The sequence below is a fragment of the Tetrahymena thermophila genome (assembly GCF_000189635.1).
Source record: "Tetrahymena thermophila SB210 genomic scaffold scf_8254776, whole genome shotgun sequence".
NCBI lineage: Eukaryota > Ciliophora > Oligohymenophorea > Hymenostomatida > Tetrahymenidae > Tetrahymena > Tetrahymena thermophila.
The window spans coordinates 613234-640668 of record NW_002476534.1 but is presented as its reverse complement, the minus strand read 5'-3'; the positions used below and the strand labels follow the sequence as shown (position 1 = coordinate 640668).

Below are 27435 nucleotides of genomic sequence, written 5' to 3'. Positions count from 1 at the left end.
TTTACAAAAATCTTCTTTAAATTAATTTGATGATTTATTTTTTTTCTTTCAGTCAATTTCCAATATAATTAGTTACTAAATTATTAATCTTAGAAGGTTACAGATTGATTTTGCAAAGTAAATTATGTAAAAAAAGCAAAACATCCATAAAAACAATAGTATCTATCAAAATAACTCTTAAAACACAACTTTACAAAAAAAGTAACTTGAAAATTTTAGGATTATAAAATAATTATTTAAAAAATTCATTTTATTGTTATTAAATTTGAAAATTTGGTAATCTATCTAATTTTCCTTTATATTTAATAAAAGAAATTTAAAGATTTATGGATTTAAAAAAATCCGAAATTTCTATGAACTAATCTAATTAATTATAAGCTTAGCTCATAGAATTTTTTAATTGTTAATTAATTTTAGCAATCTTCTAATTTTTTGAAAAGTAATTCATTTAAATGCAACTTGATAACAAAAAACACTTATTTTAATCAATTCAATTCAGCAAATATATCTGTAATCTAAAAGCTATTTTTTTTTTCATAAAATAGAAATTATTACAAATACTTAGAAAAAATGGTAAAAATTTGTTAAATTTTGCTTTTTTAAAGTATGTCATGGCATAATTTTATAAAATATAGAGAAAAAATCTATAAATTAACAAACAAACAGAAATGAATATTTAAATTTGAGTATATTTTTTATATAATAATGAATAAAAATTAGTTAATATATATTTTCGCAATTCAATGAAAGATCCATCAAAATCTATTTGCCTTTTTACCTTTTAATAGCTTTTGTATTCCTTTCTTTACTTTACCAATGTAGAAATAGCGACTTTTTAGATAATCACTTTAACTTATATTACTTATATTATTAGAATTTCCTGAAAATTAGCTTTCAGCAATCTCGAGACATTTAATTATTATTTAGCCAAACAAATATTTCAAATGATTGGCTTTTATTATTTCATTAAAATTTACTTTTTAAAATTCTTAAGTATCTAATTTAAATACTTTAAAATGTAAATCCTGAATTATAGAACTGCGCTTTAAATGCTAGTAACTCGTTTCATAATAGTTAAAGAATAATAAATTATAGTGTATATTTGAGTAATAATGGTATTTTCCCTTTAAAGGACGAAATTTTACTGAAATTTCTCTTAATCTTTCTACTGTTTCGATTAAGCTGTTTTTTGTATATTGGCTGAGATCAAAACAATCCAAAATCTGAGGGCAAACCAGCTAAGTGATAATATTCATGAAACTGTTTTTGAAATTATGGTATTCGCTTTGACTTTTAGCTTTCATAATATTTCTCCCCTCATTTTTACTCCTATTTATTTATTTGGATTCATAAAAAAACTTTGATTAGAAATTTATTAATTAGTAATTGAATTTACTTAATATTTCTTTTGCTATTATTATTTTAACTTAATAATATGTGTTTGTTTTTTACTTTTATTATTGCTGCAGTATAAAACTTCTGAAAAATTTAATTAACAAATGCATCCAGAGAGCTTTAGCTGCCTTCCTTAACTTTCAACATGATAGCTTCATCAGAGTAACTTGAAAATATATCCAGGAATCGTGGTTTTATTGATTGTAAATAGTCTGTCATGGTATTTAGTAAATCTTAACTGGTTAAGTAATCCTGACTTGATATCATCTTAGTTTACAATAATGATGATTAATGAGTCCCTTCTTCTTTTTTTATGCATCTATACTAGATGTTGTTTATAGTACAATGACTGTTTAGCTGCTAATCCAAAACCCAATTTTAGTTATAAATGTTTTTGATGAATTAGTTAATATAGAATTCTTTTGTATACTATGTATATTGTGATGACTAATCAGTTTAAATTTTATTATTTATGTAGCGAATTGAACAATGTTTATTATTAATTTCTTATTAAGTGCACACTACTGTAACTGATTTAGGATTGCTTACATAGCGGTAATAGCATTACTTTGAAGGTATTTGAAATTTTTTTGAACAAACGTTTGAAGTGAGTTGACATAGATTTTGAGTTTAGTTAGAAAATTTTTATTATTCTTCCTCTAATTTGATCATCAAGATTTCCAATTTTCTGTTAAGCACTATTATTGTTTGTTTATTACTAAATTATTGTTTGTTGAACTATTTTATTATTAGTAGAATATACTTATGTATTTATGAGAACTAAACATTTAAAAAATTAGACTTGATTGAATAAACTTAAACAGTAAACAATTTAAAAAAGTTATCACATTTTATCTTTATTACCAAATTTTTTTTGTGCAAAGGAAGGAATTCAGCCAAAGTACCTATATAACATCAAAATTGCAAAGTAATTTGAAAAGAAAAGAAAAACAATTAAATTTAGTGCCTTTAAAGAGTTTGGAATAACAGATAATTTTTTTAAAAAGTTTTTTTGAGCTAGATGAATTTTAAAAAGTTCTTTGAGTTGTATAATTTTTAAAAAATGTATTATTTTTGTAAGTATCTATCTGTATGTATGTGAGTTTTCTTTTAACTTAAATATGTCAAAATAAATAAAATAAAAAGTTTGAATGATATATTATCGCATTTAAAAGAGTTTTTAAATCAAATATTATAAATTATTGGATTTTTAATTTCGATAGCAACGACTTCTAAAAAATAACTAAAAAAGATTAATTCATTTTTGAAATTACTTATTTTTTATTGAATTAATCAAATAAATTCATTTCATCATAAGTAATTTCTGATATAAAATAAATACAAATTAAAAACATATTTAGATTTTAAAAAGCCTGGCAATTTTCTCAAAATAGCTATTTTTTAATTCCAACAAGTAAAATCATTTCAATAATAAAACTTAAAAATTTTGAAAAAATCAACTGGTTTATTTTATTTAATTATGAAATATGCTTAGAGAAATCATTTTTAATTTAATTTTATGATAATTTATTTTCTTTATTTTGTTAACTTTTTACATTTTTAAAGAAAGAATAGGATTGATATAACTAATAACCTCAAATAAGTATTTTAAATTTGATTATTGTTAAATTCAAAAGTTGCTTTATTTTTAATTAGCATTAATATAAAAGCATTAAGTAAGCAAGCATATCTATCTTAAAAAAGTATTAAAAATGACTGAATTTATGCCAATTGGTAGACAGATTTTAATAGATAAGAGGGGATACTAACGCAAATTTTTCCATAGTCCTCTAGGCATTATAAATCCTCTGCATTTGACTCGTTAAAAGTTTTTAGAACAATTTAAACATAATGTATTTCCACCATCAATTCCAGCAAAAGATAAAGCATGTGATCTTGATTTGATTGGTTTTAAGAGTAAAATCCACAAGTATTCTTTGTTTACCTAATTAAGATTAAGGTTAATGCAATTTTGATTACTATATATAGGGATGACCCAAACCAAATCTTTCAAGAATTCAATCTGAAAGATATTTTACCTCAACATATAGCTAGGCCATATATTTACATAACAAAGGTGAATAAAAGATTAACTCCGAAGGAAAAAGGAACTATGAAAGAAGGTAAATATCTATCCAAAATAAACAAAGAAATTATTTGAAACTTAAAATAAGTAAATTAATATAATTTTTTGTTCAAGAGGATTTAAAAAAGTATAATTACTCTCATAACAACGATTGGAATAAAAGCACTAACTTGTGCTCTCATAAAATTACAAAAAATTCAAACTAAAATAAAGTAGAGTTATAATAAAATATTGAATGCTAATCAAAAGAAGAAAGAGAAGAGTTTTATGAAATATCCTAAGTAACTTAATAAACATTTTTTATTACCTTCCTCAGTATTTAAAATTAATTTATTTATTTATTAATTTAAATGTAGAAGCAAACTTAGTTTATATTTGAATTTTACAAGTTACTTAAACATATGCTTTTAAAAAATGGTAAAAAAAAAAATGAATTAAAGTGTTGTCTTTAAGAATACATCAAAAAAAATAATAAACTAGTTGATACTGATCAAATTTAATGTAATATTTTATTTTCAACTTTATTTTAAATAATATTTTAATTTAATGAAAATAATTATTATTTTATCTTGCTTAACTCTTCACACTCCTCCCTTTAGTCTGTTTTTTAAAAGAAAATTTATTAATCTAATTTTATAAAATTTAATAAGTGGGTTATAAATAAAAATAAGTATCAAGTAAATAGAATTTTTAAAATAATTTTTTCTTTATGAAAAGAATTTAAAATTTATTAAATTGGATAAAGTAGAAATCAATAAATAAATTCTTTATTAAAGATATTTGAAAATTAAAAATATACTGTCAAATAAATTTTTTGTAAAATTGAATTATTTAAAGTTAATAAATAGGAAATAAAAGATTTTTTAAGCAGCTTTAAACATTAGTTTACAAACGAGAAAATAGATTCTATCTTAAATAACTTTTTTTCTAGCGTTTACGATGAAAAAATATGTTTAAACAAAATTTCAATGAGAGCTCTTGTATATAATTTTAATAGATATTATGAAAGTAAAGAGAAAATAGAATAAAAATTTAGTTTAGCAAAAGCAAAAAAATTAAATGCCCAAATACATTATGATGCATGCTATTGGACAGTAATTAATTTTGAAATCAATGAAATTGTAAATAAATTGTGTTTTTTTTTTAGTTTAATTATAAAAAGCTACTAACTAATTTAAAATAAATTGAAGATAAGGAATAGTCTTCATTAGATAGAGTTTTAAGTTTATATGGTGAGAAACTTCATGCTTAATATAAAAAAATAATTGAAGATAGAAATAAATATATGAAAATGCGAATTATACTTGCAAAATTCTTCAAAAATTCTCTTTAGGTTAAATAAATACTTGAAATAGAAATAATTGCAAAAGCTTTTATCTAATTAATACTACATAAATCTCATGAAATAGCACTTTTTTAAGATTTTATTTCAAGCTATTTTTCTGATAATGAAACTAGAAAAGTTTAATAAGTTCTTAAAAAAGAAGATCTTGCTGAGTATTTAATAAAATCTTCATATAAAAAAGACGAAGCTGATGTTATTATAAAAAGAGTTGTTGGCCTTTATAAATATGCTCAAGAAGAAAAAAAAGAGAATTCTCAGATAATTGTGCAACAAGTAATTTAAAAGAATTGAATAGAATTAACATAAGTTAGAATTTTTTACTTTAAAGAAAACTTTCATTTTGCTTGAATCTAAATTATTTTTTGAATCGTATAATTTATAATATAACTTTTGATAACCTACTTTCTAATCAGATGAAATATTTAATTATTATATTACTATCAAATATAAATAGCTTGTTTGATATATTGAAATAATATATATCTTAATCAATTACAAGTAGTTATTAGAAAAGCATTAATTTTTATTGAAATAAATTTTGAGAATTTATAAAAGTAAATTGATAAAAAATGAATGAAAATAATAGGTTGACAAAGAGACATTTTTAGAATATTTGAAAATAAGTATGAAAAAGCAAGATAAAAAAATGAGTATTTTTGTGAGAATGATGGATGAAATACAAAAATACTTTGAAGATGAAGTAGAAATTAGAGAAATTAAAGAAAAAAGTGCAAAAAAATATGAAATGAATATGATTGCTAATTTTATCTTAAAATATTTACAGAAAATTGATCGAAAATTTTTGAAATGCTAATGGAAAATAATGAGCATTTTAAAGCTTTTTGAAGAAAATACTATCACTTAGCAAAAATTAGAATCAATATTAAATTCGCATGGAGTGCCTTCATCATTTACACTAAAATTTCTTTTTTCAACTCAAGTTTACTAAAAAAAATCTAATTTTCTTTGTCAAGAAAGGTAGTTAGCGTAATGGAAAATCGATCTATAAAAAGCATTAGGGATATACAAAGAAGAGTTATCAAAAATGAAAAACTTCTTCGAAGACTATGGAAACATGCAATATGAAGATGAGGAAGAATAAGATGATAAAAATGTAGAAGAAGTTTAATAAAACGTAGAAGATATAAAGCCTGAAGTATTAAATGTAAATTTGTTTATTCAAATTGATTTTTAAAGTTTCTTTAATTAATTTTATTTATTTAAATTATTCAGTAGAAAGTCTAAGAAGTAGCGGAAACAGCAAACTAATAGAAAAAAGAATAATTTGATTCTGTAAGCTTCTAAGAAAGTAGAAGAAATTCAATAAAAACTGAATTACAGATTGAAAATACAAAATCAAATATAAACTCTAAGAAAAGGATCAGTAATCAATAAAAATTTTTGAACCAATTTGAAAATATTTGCAATTTTTTATTTTAAAATGCTAAAAAAAAGGTTTTGCAGAATTACCTAACGAAAAAAGTAAGAGATCTTCAATGAAATCAAGTATGTTATTTAATTAATTTAATTATTAAAATGTATAATTACTTAATTAATAATAATAAAGTCCCTAGAGATTATGAAGAAGAAGAAGACTCTCTATCTAAAATTTCAACTGATATGGATTACTTATCATTATGCGAATCTCTAATCTCACAGTAATTAATAATTATACATTTTTGTTTTATTTTAAATTAAAAATGTTTTTAGGATAAAAGTAGAGAATCATTTAGTTTGAGAAAGATATAAATAATTATACAAATTAAAAGTAGAGATCAAAATAAAATTTTATAACAAATAAATTGAATTTGTATTAACCATAAATTATTTTTATTAGTAAACATAATTTTTCTAAATTTTGTACTTAATAAAGCAAACAAGTCATAGAAATTATTTTAAAAAGTTGTTGATAAATAACAATTTTATTTTTATAGTTGCAAAAAAGATTAATAATATTTTATAATAAGTATTTTGTCAAATAAATATATAATGATGTTTTCAACTGAAATTTGAACTAAAAATGTTAGATATATATGATTATAACCAGTAAATTTAAAGCAGTTTATTTGCATCAATAGAATTAGTTTTTAAAAAATTAGAACAGCTCAATAAGAATTAATTAACTGGTTTTTAATTGAGCTATTATTTTATTATTGCAAGCAAAATCATTAGCTAGTTTGTGAATTATTATTTCAATCTAAATTTAAATTATTAATTTACCAAAAATGTCAAAACATTTTCTTTGAATTTTTTTAAAAATAGAAATGGAAATCCAATATTTTTTAAAATTCAAACTTGCAAATATCTAATGTATAATTTTTGTTACTTATTGAAAAGAGTTAATATTTTTAAAAGCTTCCCACAGTTAATTAAAAAGTCATTTATGATTTCACAAAATTTTCTATGGTAAAAATTGAATTAACTATTCCAATGGAATTAATTTTTTCTTGATAAATAAATTAATCAATCCTTTTGCTTTAGTTCATTTTAACTTAAAAATTATAAATGAATGAACGATCTTAATTGGCTCGATAATTAATGGTTCCATAATAATTGATAGATTTGAATTTTAAAACAAATTAACTTAATAAAACTTTATAACACCACCGCTGGTATCAGTTTAAATAACAAAAAATGGAAACAGTATTCATTTTAAGGTAAATTAGAAAGTGAATTTGTAAATAAAATTGATTATACAATTAAGAATCTATAATGCAGTCAGTACAAAAAAAAATAAATGTAATAATGTTAGATTCCAAAAGAAATTATGCTTTTTAATTTTTAAATTTTGTATTACAAATCAACTGATATTTTTTAACCAGTAAAATAAAATATGCTTTGAGCTTATCCATACGTTCATTCAATAACAATTTAATTATTATTTTTTCAAATAACTAATCTTTAAATTTTGATTAAAATTTGTGAGTACTTTTAAAGTTTTAGATATCATAATAGATTCAATACTATTTCAAACATTCATTTTAAAAAAAGTTTGAAGATAAAAATAAAAAGCTTAAATTTTAAATAACAAATGTAGTTTAGCCTTATTAAATGAGATTTATCCATCATAAGAAACAAAAATCAAATTTAGAAAAAACTAATTTATGATTTTAAAGCATTTAAAAATTATTTTGAGTATTTATTTTTATATGAGGCTTTAAGTATTCCAAAAAAGAGATACTAAATATCCCTATTTAAGTTTAGTAATTAACCTTTATTAATTTCATCCTTTTATAGGTTTTTATTTTAAAATTTTCAAAATTTTATAGCCAAAAATATCTAAATGCTAAATTAATATAAAGATATAATAATAATTTATTTTAAAAATAGCACTGTTCAATGAGCATATATAAGTATTTTCATTATAAATATAATAAATAATAGAAACATTTTGATGCAATTAGCTAATTTAGTTATAAATATAATTAATTAACAAATATATCATTACAATTTATTAATTCATTTATTTACTATAATTATGGCTAGTATAAAAATATGGCTTTAAAAATTTTGTAATTGTTATTAAAAATAAACAAAGCAAACATTTAGCTCTTAAAATATTGAGTTTGTTAATTAGAATTTGTGCTAGTAAAGAAAACATGCTTTTTCATAATTAATAAATTAATTAAATATATAATAAATTAGCAATATAAGCTTATCGATTGTCTACTTTAAAATCCGCTGGTCTATTATTTGATTAATTGATATTGGTTAGAAAGAGTTGTACTAATAATTAGTAAATAATGTTTTATGAAGAAATTTTTTATTTAACTTGTATAAAAATTATAAATTTTAAGCAGTGGTTTTCTGGCCACAACTTTATTGACATATTTAGCTAAGTCTTCTTTTTAAGTCAGTAAGTCATTGAAAGAGAGAGAGAGTAATAGAGTGTATGAAAAATTATACTCTAAAAAGAATAATAGTGAGTGAAATAATGTTTTTTTTTTCTTTTCAAAACCTTATAGCATGCTTAGCTCTCTGAAGCTTTTATATTCCCTTTTTTACTTTGCTGATGTAATTGAAACGACTACTGTCTAGATAGTTTTAATTATTTTTTATATCGATTTCATTTAATAAAATATCTTCTGCATTTTGTAATGTAAATAGGACAATTTACCCAATAAATATTTTATAGAAATTGCATTTAATTACTTCAAAATCACTTTCTTTTTAGCAGTTTGAAAGATCCTCATTAAAAAAGACTTTATGATATTGAATATAATGTGCGCATTATTGAATTTCTGTTAGAGTGTTTTTATTTAACTTAAGAAATAGAGTAGAATAATGTATATTTGAGTAGTATTGATATCTTCCTTTAACAGGTCTGTATTTAAATGAATAATTTTTCATTCTTTCCAAAACCTCAGAAGAATAATTCAGATAAGAAATGGGAAGTTCAAAGCAGCTTAACACTTCTTTTGTAAAAATTTGAATTATTAAGTGCATAAAGCTGTTTTTTAAGTTGTGGTACTTAGATTACTATGAGCTCATATTCTGTTATGGAGAAGAAATTGAATTTTTTCTTATTTTTTCTAACAATTTTTATTAGCTTTCATTCTTTTGTTCTTCATTTGCCTATTTAAATTATTAATTTGTTTGTGAACAAGCTTATTTGATTAAAATTTATGTCTTTACTTAGCTATTTTCAGTATTTTAAAACTAGAAGTTGCTTTCGTTATCTGTAATATTTTTGGGCACGACTGTATTGCTGATTGCAGTGGATAGATAGCTTTTATTTATCTGATAACCAGCAGCTGATTGTTTATTGCAGTGCAATTCATCTAAATTAACTTAATCTTAATTATAAGATTTTTCAAAATTTATTTAAAAGCGCATTCGCTTATTTGTGGATAATTAATTAATTTTATCATCAGAGTTATTAACTTGGCAACTTTCTTTTTCATTTATATACTATTCACTATCTTCATCATCTTAATCTTCGTCATTGTCTGAAGCACATGAGTCGATATTTTTTCTTATTTTTTCCTTTAATAGTTATATCTATTTGATTTTTTCAGATTCTAATGCTGTAAGATCTTCTCTAGCCTAAGTATTGCTTTGAGATGTGCTACTGCTCTGTCTTCTCTCTCTACCTCTAAGTATAAAGCTATTAAATATTTTAATTATATGATCTTTAAATTTATTTTATTTGTCTTATTTTAACTAAATTGGAGGCATAAAAGACTCAAAACCCTTGTTTAAATACATTTAAGGATTTAAGATCTATTCATCAATAATACCTAATTTGTTGTTATAAAGGCTATTAGCTTTAGCCTAATCTTAATTAATATGATTATCGGTAAAAGAAAATTAATATTTGAAATTCTATTTAATCTGATCAAGATAATTAAACATAGTTTGTATAACTAATTCGTACTGAGTCTCTTCTGAGTTCTTTCTTTTACCAAAATAGCCATCATCACTATTATTGAGATTGCTTGCTTAACTTCTAAGGTTTGTCTTTGTATTGCTCAAGTAAGATTATTCTTCTATTTCACAAGAAATAGAAGATTAGTAGTTCAAATCCACAATTTATTACTGAACCATTTAGTGAATATTTGACTCTTAATATTAGCCCAACGAGCTGGGTTTTTTTTAGGATTCTTATTGCTCAAATTTGATGCATTAGGTTATTCTATCTTAATCAGTTTATTTTTTAGAAAATGCACTAGTATTAGATTTAAATGTTTGAGCAATTTCATGAGATTCTCTTTAATCATGCTTAGAAAAATTTAAAGTCTTAAAGTTCTTCAGAAAAGTTTTCTCAAACGTTGTTTCAAAAAAGCTTGAAACATAATCATCGATGCTTTTTGTTTTTAGTTGAAATTTCTTCAAAGAAATATATCTGAATTTGCACCTAACTTCATTGCTTGTAAGCAGATATCTTTTTCCTATTGTTTAAATTATTTTTATTCCCTCATATTTAGCATTTTTTCTTATTCTTTTGAAACAGCAATTCTTTATTTACTGTTTGTTTTTGTTATTATCTTTATCGTAGGACACGCTTTCATTCAAGATTATAGCTTTCTTTTAACCAATAGAATAGCCTTGAGTCTTAAATTTATTCTAGTAACCTTCTACATCCATGCTTTATCGAGTGATAATGAATTAAAAAGTACTTTGTTTGAATATATTTTTTATAATCTCTTCCTTAATTGTCAATTTTATAAATAGCTGCTTAAGGAAGATAAATAGAGACTAGATTTCAAGTATTTTTTAATTATTAGATGATATTTAATTATCAAACTATTTAAAAAATGAACTTTTTTAGTAAAAAAATAATTACTTATTATTTTAAATATTAATTTAATTAGTCAGCTAGTAAGTAAGTATCAAAGAAAAATCATAAAGATTAGACAAACAATTAATTTATTAATTAATCAGTCAATCAATTATTATTCTTTGTTAATTAATTTCTTTATTGCATAATTTAATTATTTTCGCAGAAAATTGAAATAATTAGTTTAAATAAATTAAAATGAATGATAACAGGTTGTAAATACATTTTCTATTTGTATATTTTATCAAGTAATTACATCTTTTTAATTAGCTATAAATATTTAAAAATATCCATAGCTTAATCAGTAATATTTCAAAGTATTCTTAAAAACTATTTGCTAAATAAATTTCAGCTAAGTAATATTTAATTTTTCACATATATCACTCAGTCACTATCCGCTCACTATTGTATCCAAATTTATTTTAAACAAATTAATTTTCTAGATAGATGGCTGATTTTTCAAATCATATTATGATAAAACTGAATTCCCATTTAATCAATCAAAATAAATTTTAATACTTTGTAAATATTGAAATTTCTATTTATTTGTTTATTTATTTATTTAATTATGCAATTCTAGCTTATCTAAAACTCCAATTCATCTAATTAACTATTGCTTCTTTTATAGATATTTTTTCAAAAACGCTTGATTTCCTTATTATTTATTGCACATAAAGTTTCAATTTTCATTGTTTTATCTAGCTTAAATTAGGGAAATCTAAAAAATCATATTGTAGAGTTAGGAAAATATAAATTTCGTTTATATAAAATACAAAATCTATTATTTTAAAATTTTAGTTTTCCACTAGCTAGTTACACTGCAATTCTTAAATTTTTAAAAATCATGAATTAATTAACTCATTAGCTTCATCAAAAAAATCAATAAATATATGAATTACTTTTTTTCAAATAAAATCATAAAGTTTCTATCGATAAAAAATTTGTTAAACTTATTCAGAGGAAATCATTTTTAATCTTTATTGGGTAATCTTTCATTTTTTATTTTAAAAAGAAGATATTTACTATTAAACAATAGGGAAAATACAGTTATGCCAAATTTAAATTTCAAATAATGGTGATAAAGTAGTCAAATAAAAATCATACAGCTGATGAACCAAAATAATTTCTTTTACAGTAAATTTAATAGGGCTTGCTCTTAATTCTACAATTAATTGATTCGACGTTCTTACTTTTGACCATTAAAAAAATGTACTGATGTATCTTGTGATTTTAACTATTAAGGCTGAGCATTATTTAAAAAAATATTCAAGCACTTCATAAAATTAAATTTTGTACTTTTCTAACTTTAACTTTTTTAGTGCCTTTAAAGCAATTATTTTTGAATTTTACTTATATTTTTATAAAACAATAATAAATTTAAAATATGTAATTTCTAATTATTTTAATCACAATTATTTTATTTTTAATAATTTTTAATTTTTTGTTAACAAGCTTATTTTTTTTGTTTTTAATTAATAAATATTGTATTATAATGAGAGATTTATTTTTGGTCAATTAGATCAAAAAGTATTTAAAATATTTACTATGAATTGCATAACATAACAGACAAATAATTAATTGTTATAATAGCAAGCAGTTTTTTAAAACTTTTGATTATCCTATTTAAAAATTAAAAATGTTTTTATAAAAAAAATTAGATGTTAAAAGCATCTAAATAATAATTTTGAAAAATTGACATTTTAAATTATGAAAATTTTTTAATTTTATGATCGATCATAATTAAGATGATTAAATTATTGATTGTTAATCAATTAATGAATTAGTAATTAAATAATGTGTGATTAATAGATACGGAAACAAAAGAGAGATTTTTACATCAATCAAAATACTATGACTTTTAGTAAATACACACATAAAAATAGTAAAAATTTTAATAAAAAAAAAATTTGTAAATTTTTTAAATAATTTTTTCATATATTTTCCACAGATATCTACATTAATCATCAAATATGCAAGCATTTATCCTTCAAATTTTTAAATTCAATATATACCTATAATTTTGCAAAATATTCAGATTTTCTTATTAAATAATAGTAAAAAAGTCTTTTAGCCACATAAATTTAATTGAATTATTATTTGACTAAAAATATTTTATTATTATTTTCAAAATTTAATATTCTTCTTTATGCATTGTTTTGTGAATATAAAAAATAAATTTCATCAATTAATATGTTTGAAATATCGTACTATATTTTGAATTAACTTAAATAAATTTTATTAAAATCCAATAAATAAAAATAATTTTAATGAATTATTCAAAATTTATTGTTATTGTTATTATAATAAGGATAATCTAAAACATGTATAATATTTATAATTACAAATAGATGAATATCAATTTTATCTAATTAAATTTATAGCTTTAAAAATAATTAAAATAACTTTTTAAAAACTTTTAATTCTTTAATTATGTCATTATTTTTCTTACCTAATTAATTTTTTTAATACATTTATATGAATTAAATATAAATCTACTTCACTAAGATAATAAATACATCATGAAAAATTCCAAAAATTAGTTAAAAATATTGCTTTTAATAAAATAATTACATTATTAATTTGTTTAATAAATTTATTAAATGTATATATTTGTTATAACTATAAGATAAAAAGAGATATATATAATTTTTATTCTAAGTATTGTTTTTGTGTTCGTATTTATATTTCTGTGCTAAGTGCATAGATTAATTTTTTAATTAACTAAATACATCAAATTATTTATTAATAAATATCTTCACTCTTTTGATTCTTTAACTATTCTAAACTACTATTAATTAGCTAATTCTAATATAAGATAAATGTATATCATCTACTTCAGAAAAGATAATATACCAAGGAATTAATATACTTTATTTCAAAAATCAGTTATAAATATTGCTTTTAATTATTTAATTATGTTGCTATTTTTATTATAAAACTAAATTTTTTAATACATTTGTGAAAATCTATTTTACAAAAGTTTATATATTAAACATATAAATAGAATTTCCTTAAAATTAAATCTCTCAAAATAAAGATAATTTTAAAATGGGATATCTTCAGAATATGAAATTAAAATGAATTATTGAAGATTTTAAAATATATTAGATTTTTGATAAGTTTAATTAATATTTAGAGCTAAAAAACACAATGAATAAATAATCTATCCCTGAATATTATAATTAAAATATATAAAATTTTATGAGCTAAAGATTAACTAAAAATATCATTAATAGATATCTTAAATAATAGTAATTGGTTTACTCGCTTTTATTATGAAATGTTTATTAAAATTTTTAAAAATAAGAGTCTATTATTGAAAATAAAAGATTTAAAAATATATTATCAGTCATATTAATAGATATGATTCTTATTGTTTTTGTCTACAAGAGTTAATTTCATATACTTAACTAAATAAAATAAATGATCAATTCAAAGGAACTTAACAATAGTTTTTTTATTATTAATTTTTATAATGATGTAATCAATTTAGAACATTTAGATATAGAAAAATGATTAAAATTTAATGGGAAGTAAATAAAATTAATTTCTAACATTTTTAATTTTAAAAGCTATTTTCTTTACAGTCTTATTATTTTTAAAAAATTTGATCTCTTAATTAAAACCCACCATTCAACTTAGCGTCATCGAGTGAAATATTTTGTAATATTTTATATTTAATTTTTGTATAAATTCAGCTTTATTAATTTTTAGTTGCTTCTCTTAAAATTGATTTACTACGTAATTAACTTTTTCGTATTAAATGATGTCATAAACCCCCCATTCAAGAGGCAAAAGCACAAATGAACATTTTATTTATCTCAGTTTTTTCTTCAGTTTACTATCTTCAAAATGTAGACCTACTCCGAAAAATCCAAATATGTGAATAAAAATTAACTATATTTTATATCTTAATGTGTAAAAAGTAGATTTTATTTCAATTTGCTTATAAAAATGGATTAAAGAAATCAAATTAATTTATTCTTCGTAATCAAAGATATTTATTTGATTTCTATTTTTTTTATACTGAATTTCAAAAATCTGGCTACTTATGCTGAGTAAAGGTGAACAAAAAAGTATATAATTTAATCATATTGAAAATAAATTATTTACATAAAGAAGATAGTTAGCCTTCAAAGCAAATAGAAGAAAGTTAAAAGTTAATTCTCTACAAAGAATTTCTGATAGGTTTGTGAATATAAATTCATCACTAAAAAAAATTAAGTTTATTTTTAATAGATAAATTAATTGCAACAAAAATCATTAGCATTTTAATTTATTAATGGGCGTATAATTTGAATAACCCTCTAATTTACCAACAATGATCAAGAATTTTTGCTTATAGTTTACTAAAATATATTGTGCTTTTTTAGTAGTCATCATCATTTCTATAGGATAAATGGCTTTGATGGAAATGCAGATAAAAGACCCTCTATAACGTCCTCATCAAATAAAATACACTGATTATACAGATATTTTAAACTATCCTACTTAAGAGTACAATATAACTACTGAAGATGGTTATATCATTAATATTATAAGAATACAAGCTAAAAATACTACCATTTAAGAGCATGGAAAGCCTCCTGTTTTGATGTATTTCGGTCTTAATTGTGCTATTGAGGTTTTCAGTATGAATAATGAAGAATAATCTCCTACTTTTTTTGTTGCTAATCAAGGCTATGATGTTTGGATGATCGCTAATAGAGGCACATTATACTCAAGTGGACACGTTAACTTAACATAAAATGACCCAGAATACTGGTAATTTTCATGGTAGGAAATGGCAGAATATGATTTCAGGAGTGCATTCGATTTTATTTATGAAAAAGTAGGCAGAAAAAAAATATCTACCATAGGATTTTCTTAAGGCACAACTATATTATTAGCTGCTTTAGCTGATTATCCAAATTATTAATAGAAAATAACACAAATGATTTTAATGGGCCCAACTGCTAACATAATAAATTAGAATTCACCTGCTTTCACCTTAGGTATAAACATTGGAGGTGCTCCTTTGCTAAAGAAATTGGGCATAAACAAGCTTGTAGATGAATATAAATTGCTTTATTATGGCACAAAATATCTTTCTACTTTTGCTCACTTTGTTTTGAGTTAAATAACTGATTCTGACGTTACAGTTTTGAACTAAGAAAGATTCTAGTACTTTATGGCAACATATCCAGGAGGCACTTCAGTGTAAGTTTATGACCATTGGTAATAATTAGCCAGTGAAACAGATTAATTTAGAAAATATGACTATAGAAACGTCACTAAAAATATTATAAAATACGGCAGTGAGGTCCCTCCTACTTACAATTTATAAAATATTAAAGTGCCTACACATTTGTTTGTTGGCAGATATGATAGGTTGGGCAGTCCTGAAGATGCACAAATACTTTACGAAAGTCTTAAACTCTCCTCTGTAAATGCAACTATGTAATTATATGATGGAGGACATCTCTACTTCGCTATAGGACGCGAAACTCCTTTTCTTTAAAAGCTTTAATAAATGTTGATTGACTAGCATAAAGCTGATGATTGACATTTATTTATTTATACCATACCCCGAATTATTATTTATTATTGATCTTATCAAAACCAAAATAGGTTTATGATTATTTTCTCTTCAAAAAAGTTAAATTAATTTTAAAGTATTTAATTAGCATTTTATGTTCATAAAATTACATTTAAATAATAAATTATTTTAGTTTTTATCAATTAATCCTATCAAATATTTATTTATCTATTTAAATATTCACATAAAAAATAAGTTGTTATTTTTGACAAATTGGCTTAAAAAAATAATTAAAAATTTTATCTTTATTTAAATTGATTTTCCTTTAAATTAAACTCTGTAAGATAAAAATATTTTGAAAAAGGTTCTTTTTTTAATTAAAAATACTAACTAACTTACATTAAGAAAAAATAGATAATATTTTTAGATTTTTAATAATAACCACTTATTTAAAAAAATAAATATCCTATTAAATATATCTAACTAGTTTTTTTGTCAAATTTTTAACAAAAAAATTTTGTATAAAATAATAAAGATAATTATAAAATTAATATTTTAGATATTTTCTAGTGTAAAAGTAAAGTAAATTATAAAAAAAAAAAATTAATTTTAGATTTAATAAAACTCAAAAAAAATTATATTTCAAATTTGATTGTCAAATATTATTCTTAAACATAAAATTATGTTTTAATGAGAAAATATTTTTATTTAATTAGTAATTATCATGAAAAAAATTAAGCTAATTAAAATAATTGAATAATTTATTAAATTAAAATAAACATTATCAATTTTAAATAAAAAGTTTGTTTTAAAAATAACAATATTGTTTATAATATGCTTTAAAAAATTTAGAATTCTTTTAGATAGATCTTATTTTTTTATTAATAGAGAAATAACTTAATAAATAAATAATTAAAGGAATTCATCTAATTTTATATTTAAAAATGTATAATTGAAACAATTAAATTAAGAAATGAATAAATCGAATTTTTAGCAAATATTTAATCCCTTGAATTTCTATGATTTTAAAATAAATAAAATATACACATTTATTTTTCGATTATTAGAATTTTATTTGCAAGTTAATTAAAAAATAATATTTTTAATCAAAATATCTAACTTAATTTTTCATTCTTGTAGTGCAATAAAATTTCGTCAAATGAATGCTTAAGATAGAAATCTAAGTGATCATGTAACTTACTTTCTTAGTTGTCTGCTTCAATGTCTTTCTTAAATTCTACTTGGGTTGATTTTATTTATTTCTTTTTTTGAGAAAGGTAGCAAAAGAGGTTATCCTAATATTTTAAATTTTTATTTTAATATCAAAAAATTTTTAATAAATTAAAGAATTAAATTTATTTTATATTTTAATTATCGAATTCATTTTAGATCCTTTTGTTTAAGAAAATAAATCCATTTTTAAAAAAGTATCTAAATATTATTTATTAGAGTAATTCTATTTATTTCAAAGAATTTTAATTTCAAATAATTAAAATCATTTTTTTTAAATTGAAAACTCTAATAATAATAATAATAATAATTCAGATTAAAACTATTTATTTTTGCTGAAAATTTATTTTCTTAAAATTTAACATAATTAATTGATGAATGAATATCTTTTGAAAATTTTTTGGATTTTAAAATATAAATTTTTGTTTGGGTTTAATTTTTATTATTGAGGGAATAATTAAAAAAAAAATTACTTTGAAATAAGTTTCTTATTTTTCTATGTAGTTTTCAAAGCTCTTACTATCTTAATTAATAATAGCTGCAAATGAGCTATCAGAAACAGCTGTTGCAATAGATATTCTCTTTTTATAGTAATATTCTTTTTGTTCCAAGCCAATTTAGATTGCTAATTATCCAGTTAAACCATAACCCATTACAGCATAGAAATCTACAAACTAAGTAATATCTTAATCAAGTGTATTGTCTATGATTTCTTCTATTAGATTGTCTAATTCACTAGCTGTTAACATCTCTTTGAAATAGGGTATGGAAAGCAAGAAAGCTTAATCAAAATACTTCTCCACTTACTTAGTTAGGAATACATCATCTTATGTATATCTGTAGTCATTAAGTAAGAAAATGAAAGGGTATTTTTTTAATTTGAATTCTTCTTTTTTATTTTATTCTATTTCCTAAGTTTTATTTTAGGTTGTGGTGGAATTTGTTTATGCTTTCTTCTTTGCTTCTTCAATGGCTACTTACTATCTTAAAAGCTGATCTTTAAAACTTTAAGGAGTTTCTGGAGTGTGCAATATATACATGTTATGTTGCATTCCTTTTAAAATTTACAGATTCATATTTGGCTTTTGCTAGATGCAGAAATGATTGATTGCTGACTACTAACCATCGCAGGATGTTTAACATTTCTTGTTGGTCAAATACTCTTAATCATAGCAACTGTAGCAAGTATGAGTAAACTAAGAGCATTGAAGGCACAATTCATTGCATTCTTAGCATTTACCATTAAAGAATGACTCTCTTTCTCCATCGCATTTATACTCCTTAACTAAATCTTCAAAGCTAAGTTTTGGAACCTTTTAGTCTTATTATTTGACTTCAATATTTTATAACTTCTCTTAAATTTATAAAATTTGGCATTAGTTTTAACACTCAATATTAATATAACTATTAAACAATCTTGTTTTTTCTTAAGAAACTTGAATAGAAAAGTCGAAAAATGGATCTTCTGCTATATCTGATTAACAAGTTGCTTCTTCTCTTCTGTCTTATAAATGCTTAGTTTATTTCCAAAATTCATTTTAAAAGTACACATCAAGTGGATAGCTACTTGAAGAATATAGTAAAACTGGTTTATTTTAAACTTATTTATTCTATTGCTGATCACGATAGCTAGTTGTAAAGCCTCTTGAAATCATGAAATAATAAAGAATACTCATAAACACAACAATAATTACAAATCCTATCCAGTATGTAATAGTATTGCTAAAATCATATTCCTCTCTCTTCCTTCTATTTTCTTCATTAAAATCATCATAATCGTAATCATAATCATCGTCGTCGTCTTCATCATCGTCATCATCATTTTCTTCATTTTCATCTGCATCTAACTTTGTTGATTTTTTTTTCTTTTTATTCTTTTCTAACTCTCTCTTTCTCTCATCAGAAAGTCTCTACCTGATTTCTTTTTCTTCTTTAAGTCTATTAGTCTTTTATTGGTAATTAACCTCATCAATTTCCTCTTCTTCTTCTTCCTCTTCGTGATTATTCTGCTATTAAAAATCTTCATCATCTTCTACTAATTTAACATGTTTCTACTAACCCTTGATATTTTATGCAATTTTGCTTATTGCTGGTTTTGGTGGTGCTTTCTTCTAAACTTGAATTTAATTTTAATTTCTATTGAGTTGATTCTGTCCCTATTAAGCAGCAACCAATCTTTTATCATCCCTTTTTTATGCATTTGGATTATATTCTACATCGTCTTCCTCTTCTTCATCTGAGCTATTCTAATACTATTAACTTTTTTGTTCTCTCTAATTAACGAGTTAAGATTTTTAATCTTTCATTTAGTTAAGAGACCTAGTGTTTAAACTTTGATTTGCTGTTCTTTGTTAATTATAATTTTAACTTGGTATTTCATCTTCCTCATCACTATCATTATAATTATTCTTTTACTATTATTTTTATCTTTCATTTCCATAGTTTTAATTCTATTTGAGATCTGCCATCTAAATTGTTTTAGCATTTGCAGATTAGCCCTATTTATTTTAAATTCCTCTTACATTCTCTTAACCTTTAGCTAATTTTTATTTATCCTTATTGCTTTTACTGTAGTTATTATTATTATCTTCATCATCATTAGAATCTTCAGGAGCGCTTCCCATGTTAGCAGAATTTTTATCACTGGATGAATCATCAAAATTTGAATTATTGGACATATTTTGTTCTTCATCATTGCTATCAAATTCTTAATATCCCTTTTTCTAATTCTGTTTATTAGTTCTCATCTTACTAAATTCTATTGTTGAAAAGTTAAATCTTTTTGTAATCGAATTAAATAAGTTCTTTTATTCAAATATTGATTAATTAATGTTTTTTTTTATTTTTTAAAAATAAGAATTCAATTAGGTTGCTTTATTATTTGATTAAATTTCTATGTTCTATTCAAATGTTAAATGGGAATTGAATTAAATTAAAACAGTGTTTAGATTTTGATGAAATTTAAATTTAATTAGACATATTTGAACGAAATCAACTATGAAAATTAATTTATTCAAAAAAAAATATTTTATTTTTTTATCTTTGAAAAAAATTCACTTCATTTATATTTTATAAAAATTAAATAGATGTTTTTTAAAAAGTTAAAAGAAATGATTAAATTTTCTGAAAATAATTTAAAGGAAATAATTTTTTTTAATTTAGATATCAAACATATTAATATTTTTTACAATTTATTACAATAGATTTAATTTTTTTTCATTTTGAAATTATTTTTAATAATTGATAATGTTAAATAAAATAGCCGTTGAAAATATTATCTTCTTCAAGATAAAATTGTAAGTTAATTAAAGTTAAAAATAAGAATAAAAAAATAGCCAATTTAATAAATAAAATTATTATTTAACTTTTTTTTTTTAAAATAAACTTAGTTTAAATATTTATTTTAAAGATAAATAGCACAACTTTTAAATCTATTTTTTTTACCAAAAATTTTATATTTTAATTTTACTCTTTTTGTTTTAATTTTATTAAAAACCAATCCAAAAAATATTTTCTGCTCAAAGCAGAACAGGTTCATTTTGTAGTAAAAAATTTTTAAAATATTTAAACTAATTAAAAACTTAAGTCAAAAGCTATTTTAATTTAAAATTTTTATATTTTATTTATTTCTGCATGCTAAAAATGAATATTTATTTAACTAAAAATTAATATGATTTTCTAGGTGTTCTAAATATCTTGTTTAAATTTATTTGGAAATATTTATTCTATTTTATATTTTGATGGAATTTTAAAAAAATAAAATTACGTTTTAGGTTTGAGGAAGATTTTTAGTTTTCATTTAATAAAAAACGTATTTGATTGTTTGTTTGTTGGTTTATTTGTTAAAGTGATTTTTTGCTTGCTTGCTTTATTATTTTTTTAATATAAAAAACTTTGTTGAATTTAAAAAATAAAAAATATGTACAAACACTACAAGTTAATGATCAAATAAATGATGTGATTTTAAAAATCAAATTATTTAATGTTTTGTGGGAATCAGAAAACAACACTTGGAAACACAACAATATTTTTAGTTCAACTCAAAATAAAATAGTAATTAATTTAATATACAAAATAAGAAATGCTTTGAGGATTAAGTAATTTGAAAATAAAGAAACATAAAAAAAAAAAGATAATTAAATTTTTAGCGGAATGTGTGCACTTAGAATACATCATACATTCTTTTTTTTTTACTTAAATTTATAAAATTCATCAAAAAAATAGTTTTGTTTGGCTTTCTTTCTTGTATGCTTGTTTTTTTCTTTCTAAAAGTTAAATCTCAAGCTTCACAAAAATTAACAAAAAATAATTATAAATTAAATTAGTTAAACATATATCTTAAGCATCTAAAGCGAACAAGCTCTATATATATATAAAAATAAATAAGTTAATAGATCTAGTGAGGAAATGACAGAGCCAGTAAGTTAACAAATATTTTTGGGTTTCATTACAATAGCTTATTTTTATTAAAGATGATAGACCCTGAAGAAAGAGACTAAATTTTCTTAGACCTAAAGAAGAACCCTGCTAATAATGTAAATATGTTTTTCAGCAATACTTTTGCTATTTCTTTAATTTTTAGAATGAAGATTAACTTATGAAAAAAATTTTAAAATTAGAGATGTGCTGATTGCAATAGAAAGAATCCAAATTGGGCAAGTTGTTATTTTGGTAAATATTTTTATACATTATTGAAATTGCTTTTTAAAGTATATTTTTATAATGCTAATATAAACTTGAAAAAATTAAAAGGTATTTTGATATGCTACGATTGTTCTGCAAGACATAGAAGCTACACTCCTACTTACAGTTTTGTGAGGTATAATTTAGATCAAATTATTATCATATTATTTAGATAAGATTTCTCTCATAAGAGTCTTCTAAATAGCTCTTTTTTTTATAAATAAATAGATCTATCGATTTAGATTAATGGAATAGAAAGCAAATTCTTTGTATGTAAAACGGTGGCAATGATAAAGCTCTCGAATTCTTTAAAAAGAACGGATTAATTAGTGATTCTAACAAAAATTGCGATTATAAATCTAATGTTGCATAACGTTACAAAAATGACTTAGTTAAGAAAGTAATAAATAACTTTTTTATCATTTATTTTTCTAAAACACTCTACTAAGCTTGAAAAATTTTGATAATTTTGCATGTCTACTTTAACTTACGCATTGTTTTAAATTTATAGGTTGAAGGTATAATGGCTAAAAATGCACCTGCTTAAACTAAAACAAACCAAGCAAGTAGCAGCGCTTCTGAATAAAAGAATCCTTTAGATGACATTTTCGGGAACATTGCTTCCAAAAAAGAACCCGAAGTCGCTGAATAAAAAAAGGTTGAACCAGAAGAACAAAAAGTTGAATAAAAATAAGAAGTTGTGAATAACAATATTCATAATGTTGGCTAAGTAATTGAAAAGAAAGTAGTATTTACAAGGTAAATTTATATTTGTTTTTTTAGCTAAATTGTAAATTAGTTAATGAAAGAGTTAATATATATTAATAAAGCAGTTAAAAAGATATGGATTGAATTTAATTAATTTATTAATTAATTAATTAGCAAAAAGGATGGAAAAACTACAAAAAAGGGAGTGAAGGCATAAAAAGTAGATGATTTTGATTTTGATAGTTTAGTTATTGACGATGGCTCCTCTGCCGCAAAAAAAGAATCCCCTAAAAAATCAAACTAAGCATACGATTTCAAGCTTTATGAAGAAGAGCAAGAAGAAAAGCAAAAGAGAGAACAATAGCAATAATAAAATTCGAGCAGTACAAATTACTCAAGCTTTGGAAATGATTAAAAAGAAGCTCAAGACAAACTTAATAAACTCAAGCAAAACAATAATGTTAAAGCTATTTCTAGTGATTTCTTTAAGCATTAAGACCAGTAATAAATAATTTAAAAAATATTTTACTAAAATTATTTTTTAAATTTTATAGAAATTCAAATGAAAACTTTTAAAAATTTAATGGAGCAAAATCTATTTCTAGCAGAGCATTTTATGGAGAAGAAGAAATACCAGATGATGATCAATAAGGCTCAGGTAATAAATATATTATTTTAATAATTAAATAATTAAATATCAAATATATTATAAAAAAGATAAGTTAGAAACTGTTAAAAATATGATATTCAAAGCTAAAGATAACTTAGATGTCCTTAAAAATAAGGCTAAGGATTATTTCAATAATTGGAGGTGATCCAATTAGATAAATAGGAATCAAAACTATTTAAATTTATTTAAAATTATATTAAATTTTTCATCATTATTCTGTTCATATAATTTATGTATCTTTCATTCATTTATTATCCAGTTAAACAATTAACTTATTCTCAAAAAATAAATAAATAAATAAATAAATAAATAAATAAATAAATAAATAAATAAATAAAGAGTTTTTATTTCAAATTTAATTTATTTAAATTCAAGATAATCAATAATATGTTTATTAATTAAAATTTGTGTAAATAATCAAATATGGTTTGAAGTAAGTAAGTATCTATCTATCCTTTGTACTTCCTATAATCTTAAATGAATTTAAAATTTGAAAGTATTGCTAATACCAACACTGATACTAAATAAAAAAATGAATAACTAATATTCTATACAAAATAACATTAATAAGCAATATACATAAATAGCAATTTATTTTGATTTTTTGCAATTTAAAAATATTTTCCAAACTGATTTATCTTAATATTATTTTTTTTAAATTAAATAGAGATACTTTAGTTTACTAGATTTCTAGTTACTTCTAAATAATTTTGAATATTTAGAAAATAAGGAGAATAAAATTTTATTTGAAATTAGATAAAAAAACATTTATTTAAAATTTTAATATTAATTGAAAAAGCTTTACATCAATCAACATATATATATCCTTAAAAAATAAAAGATTATTTACTTTTTTTGGTGAAAAAACAAGAATTATAACTTTATGATACAGAATAAAAAATATTTTCAGATATTGACATGTTGGGTGATGGATAAAAGGTGGATTAATGAAGGAAAATTAAAATATTGAATTTTAAATAATTCAAAGCAACATAAGAATTTAAAAATAATTTAATTTAATTCAACATATTAAATTAAGAAATTTTAAATATTTTTTTATAATAAAATTTTTCTTTTTAAAAAATAATTAGATTTATTTGATATTTTGATATTAATTTTTTGAAACTGTTTATTATATACATTATATATTTTTCTTCATATGTATTACATCCTATCAAGATTTGAAAAAGAAGTTTTAGAACCACTTTGAGTCATTGGTCTTTTATAATTAGACATTTAAGTACTATTTCTAGATTCAGATAAATCATGAGTTGATCTTAACTCATTAAATGCTGTTAATTATTTAATTTATTTAAATTATTATTAAAGCTTTATATTAATAAAAATCATACATTTTCTTGTTGCAGAATAGCGAGAATCGTAGAAGTTTGTTTAAGATTTGCTAAAAGATCTTGCATTTGTATAATCAACTAAAACTCCTCTTCCTAATTTAAATAAATTTTTTACTCAAATAAGGCATTAAAGATTTGATTTTTACTTGCATTTTATGAAATTTTGGATGACATATATATATCTTTATTTTTATGTTTTTCCCAATTCTTTTAACTATAATTAGATTGTACTGTGCTCATCCTCTAATAAATATACTTTTAAAAAATGTTTTTTTATCAACAAATTTATTTTAATTAAAATAATTGATGACATTAAATCACATTAAATATTTAACTTAAATAAATTTTAATATTTTTATCTATCTATCAATGCTATTAATTTGTAATCAAAATATTTATTTACATCATTTTCTTCTTAAACCTTTCTGAGGAAGTTAGCTCTTTAAATTGATTCTGGAGCGACGTGCCCACTTCTATATTCGCTGTATAATATATCAGCATTTAATTTCTTTGATGGATTTCTTTCTATCTGCAGCATTTTGGTGAGAAGAATTTAGTTATTTTTATAAAGATCCTAAAGTTATTCTAAATAATTTTATTAAAAAAATAAATAAGATTCTGCATTAATAATAATGGCAATATTTACCTTATTTTATCTATTTTTATTTGGATTTGCTTTTAATAAAAGAAGGACAGTAAGGCTATTTGTTGTTAAGTGTTGTTTTAACACAACTTAAAGTATTTCTATGTTTTTAATGTTCCTATTATTTAACAAAAATGTATTAATTTCTAAGAAATCTAAAGATATTTTTAAAATATTTCATATAAATCCTAACTAAGTACATTAAATTTTATTCTCTATTCTAGTAGTTTATTTGTTGAAATTGTATTCCACATCTATCTAAGAGTATATTTATAATAATTAAAGCAATAATTGAATATGATTGAATTCTATTAACTTATTTATTTATTGATTTATTTGCTTAATTGTTTATTACCAGCTAATATTTTACAAATTAATAAAGTTATATCCTTTTTATCTAATTTACCATAAAATAAATATTGGTTGGTAATAACAACAAGATTAAATAATAATTCTGTAGGATAACAAAAATATATTTATAAATTTGCGATCTAAAGCACATATTTATTGCCAACTAAAATAATTAAAAACAAAATTTCTATTATTTTATAATACTGAATTCATATTAATAAACACTATTTATTTATTAAACGTTTAATTTATCTTTTTGATACAAAGATTTTAAAATTATTCGACCTCAATTAAATAATTTCAAATTTTATGTTTTAACACAATGAAGTTGTTCTCAACATTAAATTTAGAATAATTTGATTAATTCATTTGAGCAAAAAGATAATAATAAAATAATATTTTATTAAATTTTAAACGTCTTTAAATTGTAAAATTAAATTAGCATTTGCAAAAGTATACAGAGCAAATAATATTAAAAATTAAATTGATGCAATTTTATAATTAGCTTAATCAAATTTAATTTTAAAATTTATAGAAAAATAATTTAACATAATTAATTATAAAATTTTAATTAAACTGAATTTAATAATTAAATAATATTAGATAAATATCATAGCTAATCTGAAGTGGAATTCTAAGTGAATAATCAACAAGATATTAAAATAGTGAATATAACATTATTTTCGTGATTTAAACTATATTAATAAAAACATAAATAAACACTTTTAAATGAGTTAAGTTATAACTAAAAATCTATGTAAATAATAGCGTTGAGTTTATTTTATTGCTTTTCAAATAAAATTGATTCTTAAAAGGAAAAATTTTTATGCGAAAATAATTTGTATTTTTCAAGTTTTTTGAGTGTAAAGTTACATTAATATTTTTATTGAAAATAAATTTATTTTATTTATTAGTTAGCTCAATAAAATTATATTTAAAACAATAGCTTTAAAAATTTAATTTATTTAAAATTTATTTAATTAAAAAAATATATTTAATAATTATTATTAATTTCTTGAAAAATAATTAACAATTAATGTTTAATTTATTTTCTTTAATAATTGAAAGATTAATTTATATGTTACAAATAAATAAAATAACTTTAATTTATTATTTTGTCTTATTTTTTTATCAATAGAGTTAATAGTTAAATTTTTTGTTAAAAAAATAATTT

The 27435-nt window shown here is 20.9% G+C and overlaps 6 protein-coding genes across 6 annotated transcripts; 3 read left to right on the top strand and 3 right to left on the bottom strand. All coding sequences in view use genetic code 6, as the record gives it.

Moving 5' to 3' along the window:
• Window positions 1-3107: 3107 nt before the first annotated feature.
• On the top strand, window positions 3108-6632 carry TTHERM_00158150 (hypothetical protein; the record flags this gene model as incomplete). The annotated part of the gene is made up of 10 exons (XM_001009743.2): window positions 3108-3325; window positions 3385-3518; window positions 3596-3762; window positions 3838-3982; window positions 4319-4575; window positions 4629-5099; window positions 5413-5991; window positions 6060-6210; window positions 6282-6332; window positions 6394-6632. 10 exons carry the CDS (start codon window positions 3108-3110, stop codon window positions 6630-6632), a joined length of 2412 nt encoding a protein of 803 aa, XP_001009743.2.
• Window positions 6633-8153: 1521 nt separating this feature from the next.
• TTHERM_00158160 (hypothetical protein) lies at window positions 8154-10913 on the bottom strand (the record flags this gene model as incomplete). The annotated part of the gene is made up of 2 exons (XM_001009744.2): window positions 8154-9401; window positions 9462-10913. 2 exons carry the CDS (start codon window positions 10911-10913, stop codon window positions 8778-8780), a joined length of 2076 nt encoding a protein of 691 aa, XP_001009744.2. The 3' UTR covers window positions 8154-8777.
• Window positions 10914-15219: 4306 nt separating this feature from the next.
• On the top strand, window positions 15220-16840 carry TTHERM_00158170 (Ab-hydrolase associated lipase region protein). The gene has a single exon (XM_001009745.2). It carries the CDS (start codon window positions 15389-15391, stop codon window positions 16649-16651), a length of 1263 nt encoding a protein of 420 aa, XP_001009745.1. The 5' UTR covers window positions 15220-15388; the 3' UTR covers window positions 16652-16840.
• An 890-nt stretch (window positions 16841-17730) lies between these two features.
• On the bottom strand, window positions 17731-20700 carry TTHERM_00158180 (transmembrane protein, putative; the record flags this gene model as incomplete). Its single annotated transcript, XM_001009746.2, has 2 exons — window positions 18328-20700; window positions 17731-17919 (listed from the first exon to the last, which is right to left on the bottom strand). The coding sequence occupies exons 1-2, from the start codon at window positions 20599-20601 to the stop codon at window positions 17731-17733; spliced, it is 2463 nt and encodes an 820-aa protein (XP_001009746.1). The 5' UTR covers window positions 20602-20700.
• A 1561-nt stretch (window positions 20701-22261) lies between these two features.
• TTHERM_00158190 (ARF GTPase activator) lies at window positions 22262-24060 on the top strand (the record flags this gene model as incomplete). Its single annotated transcript, XM_001009747.3, has 9 exons — window positions 22262-22273; window positions 22327-22389; window positions 22474-22525; window positions 22607-22673; window positions 22766-22937; window positions 23049-23296; window positions 23420-23746; window positions 23800-23903; window positions 23963-24060. The coding sequence occupies 9 exons, from the start codon at window positions 22262-22264 to the stop codon at window positions 24058-24060; spliced, it is 1143 nt and encodes a 380-aa protein (XP_001009747.2).
• Window positions 24061-25070: 1010 nt separating this feature from the next.
• TTHERM_00158200 (hypothetical protein) lies at window positions 25071-26302 on the bottom strand (the record flags this gene model as incomplete). The annotated part of the gene is made up of 6 exons (XM_001009748.2): window positions 26111-26302; window positions 25914-26028; window positions 25671-25852; window positions 25414-25522; window positions 25268-25360; window positions 25071-25207 (listed from the first exon to the last, which is right to left on the bottom strand). The coding sequence occupies exons 1-6, from the start codon at window positions 26162-26164 to the stop codon at window positions 25071-25073; spliced, it is 690 nt and encodes a 229-aa protein (XP_001009748.2). The 5' UTR covers window positions 26165-26302.
• Window positions 26303-27435: the final 1133 nt, after the last annotated feature.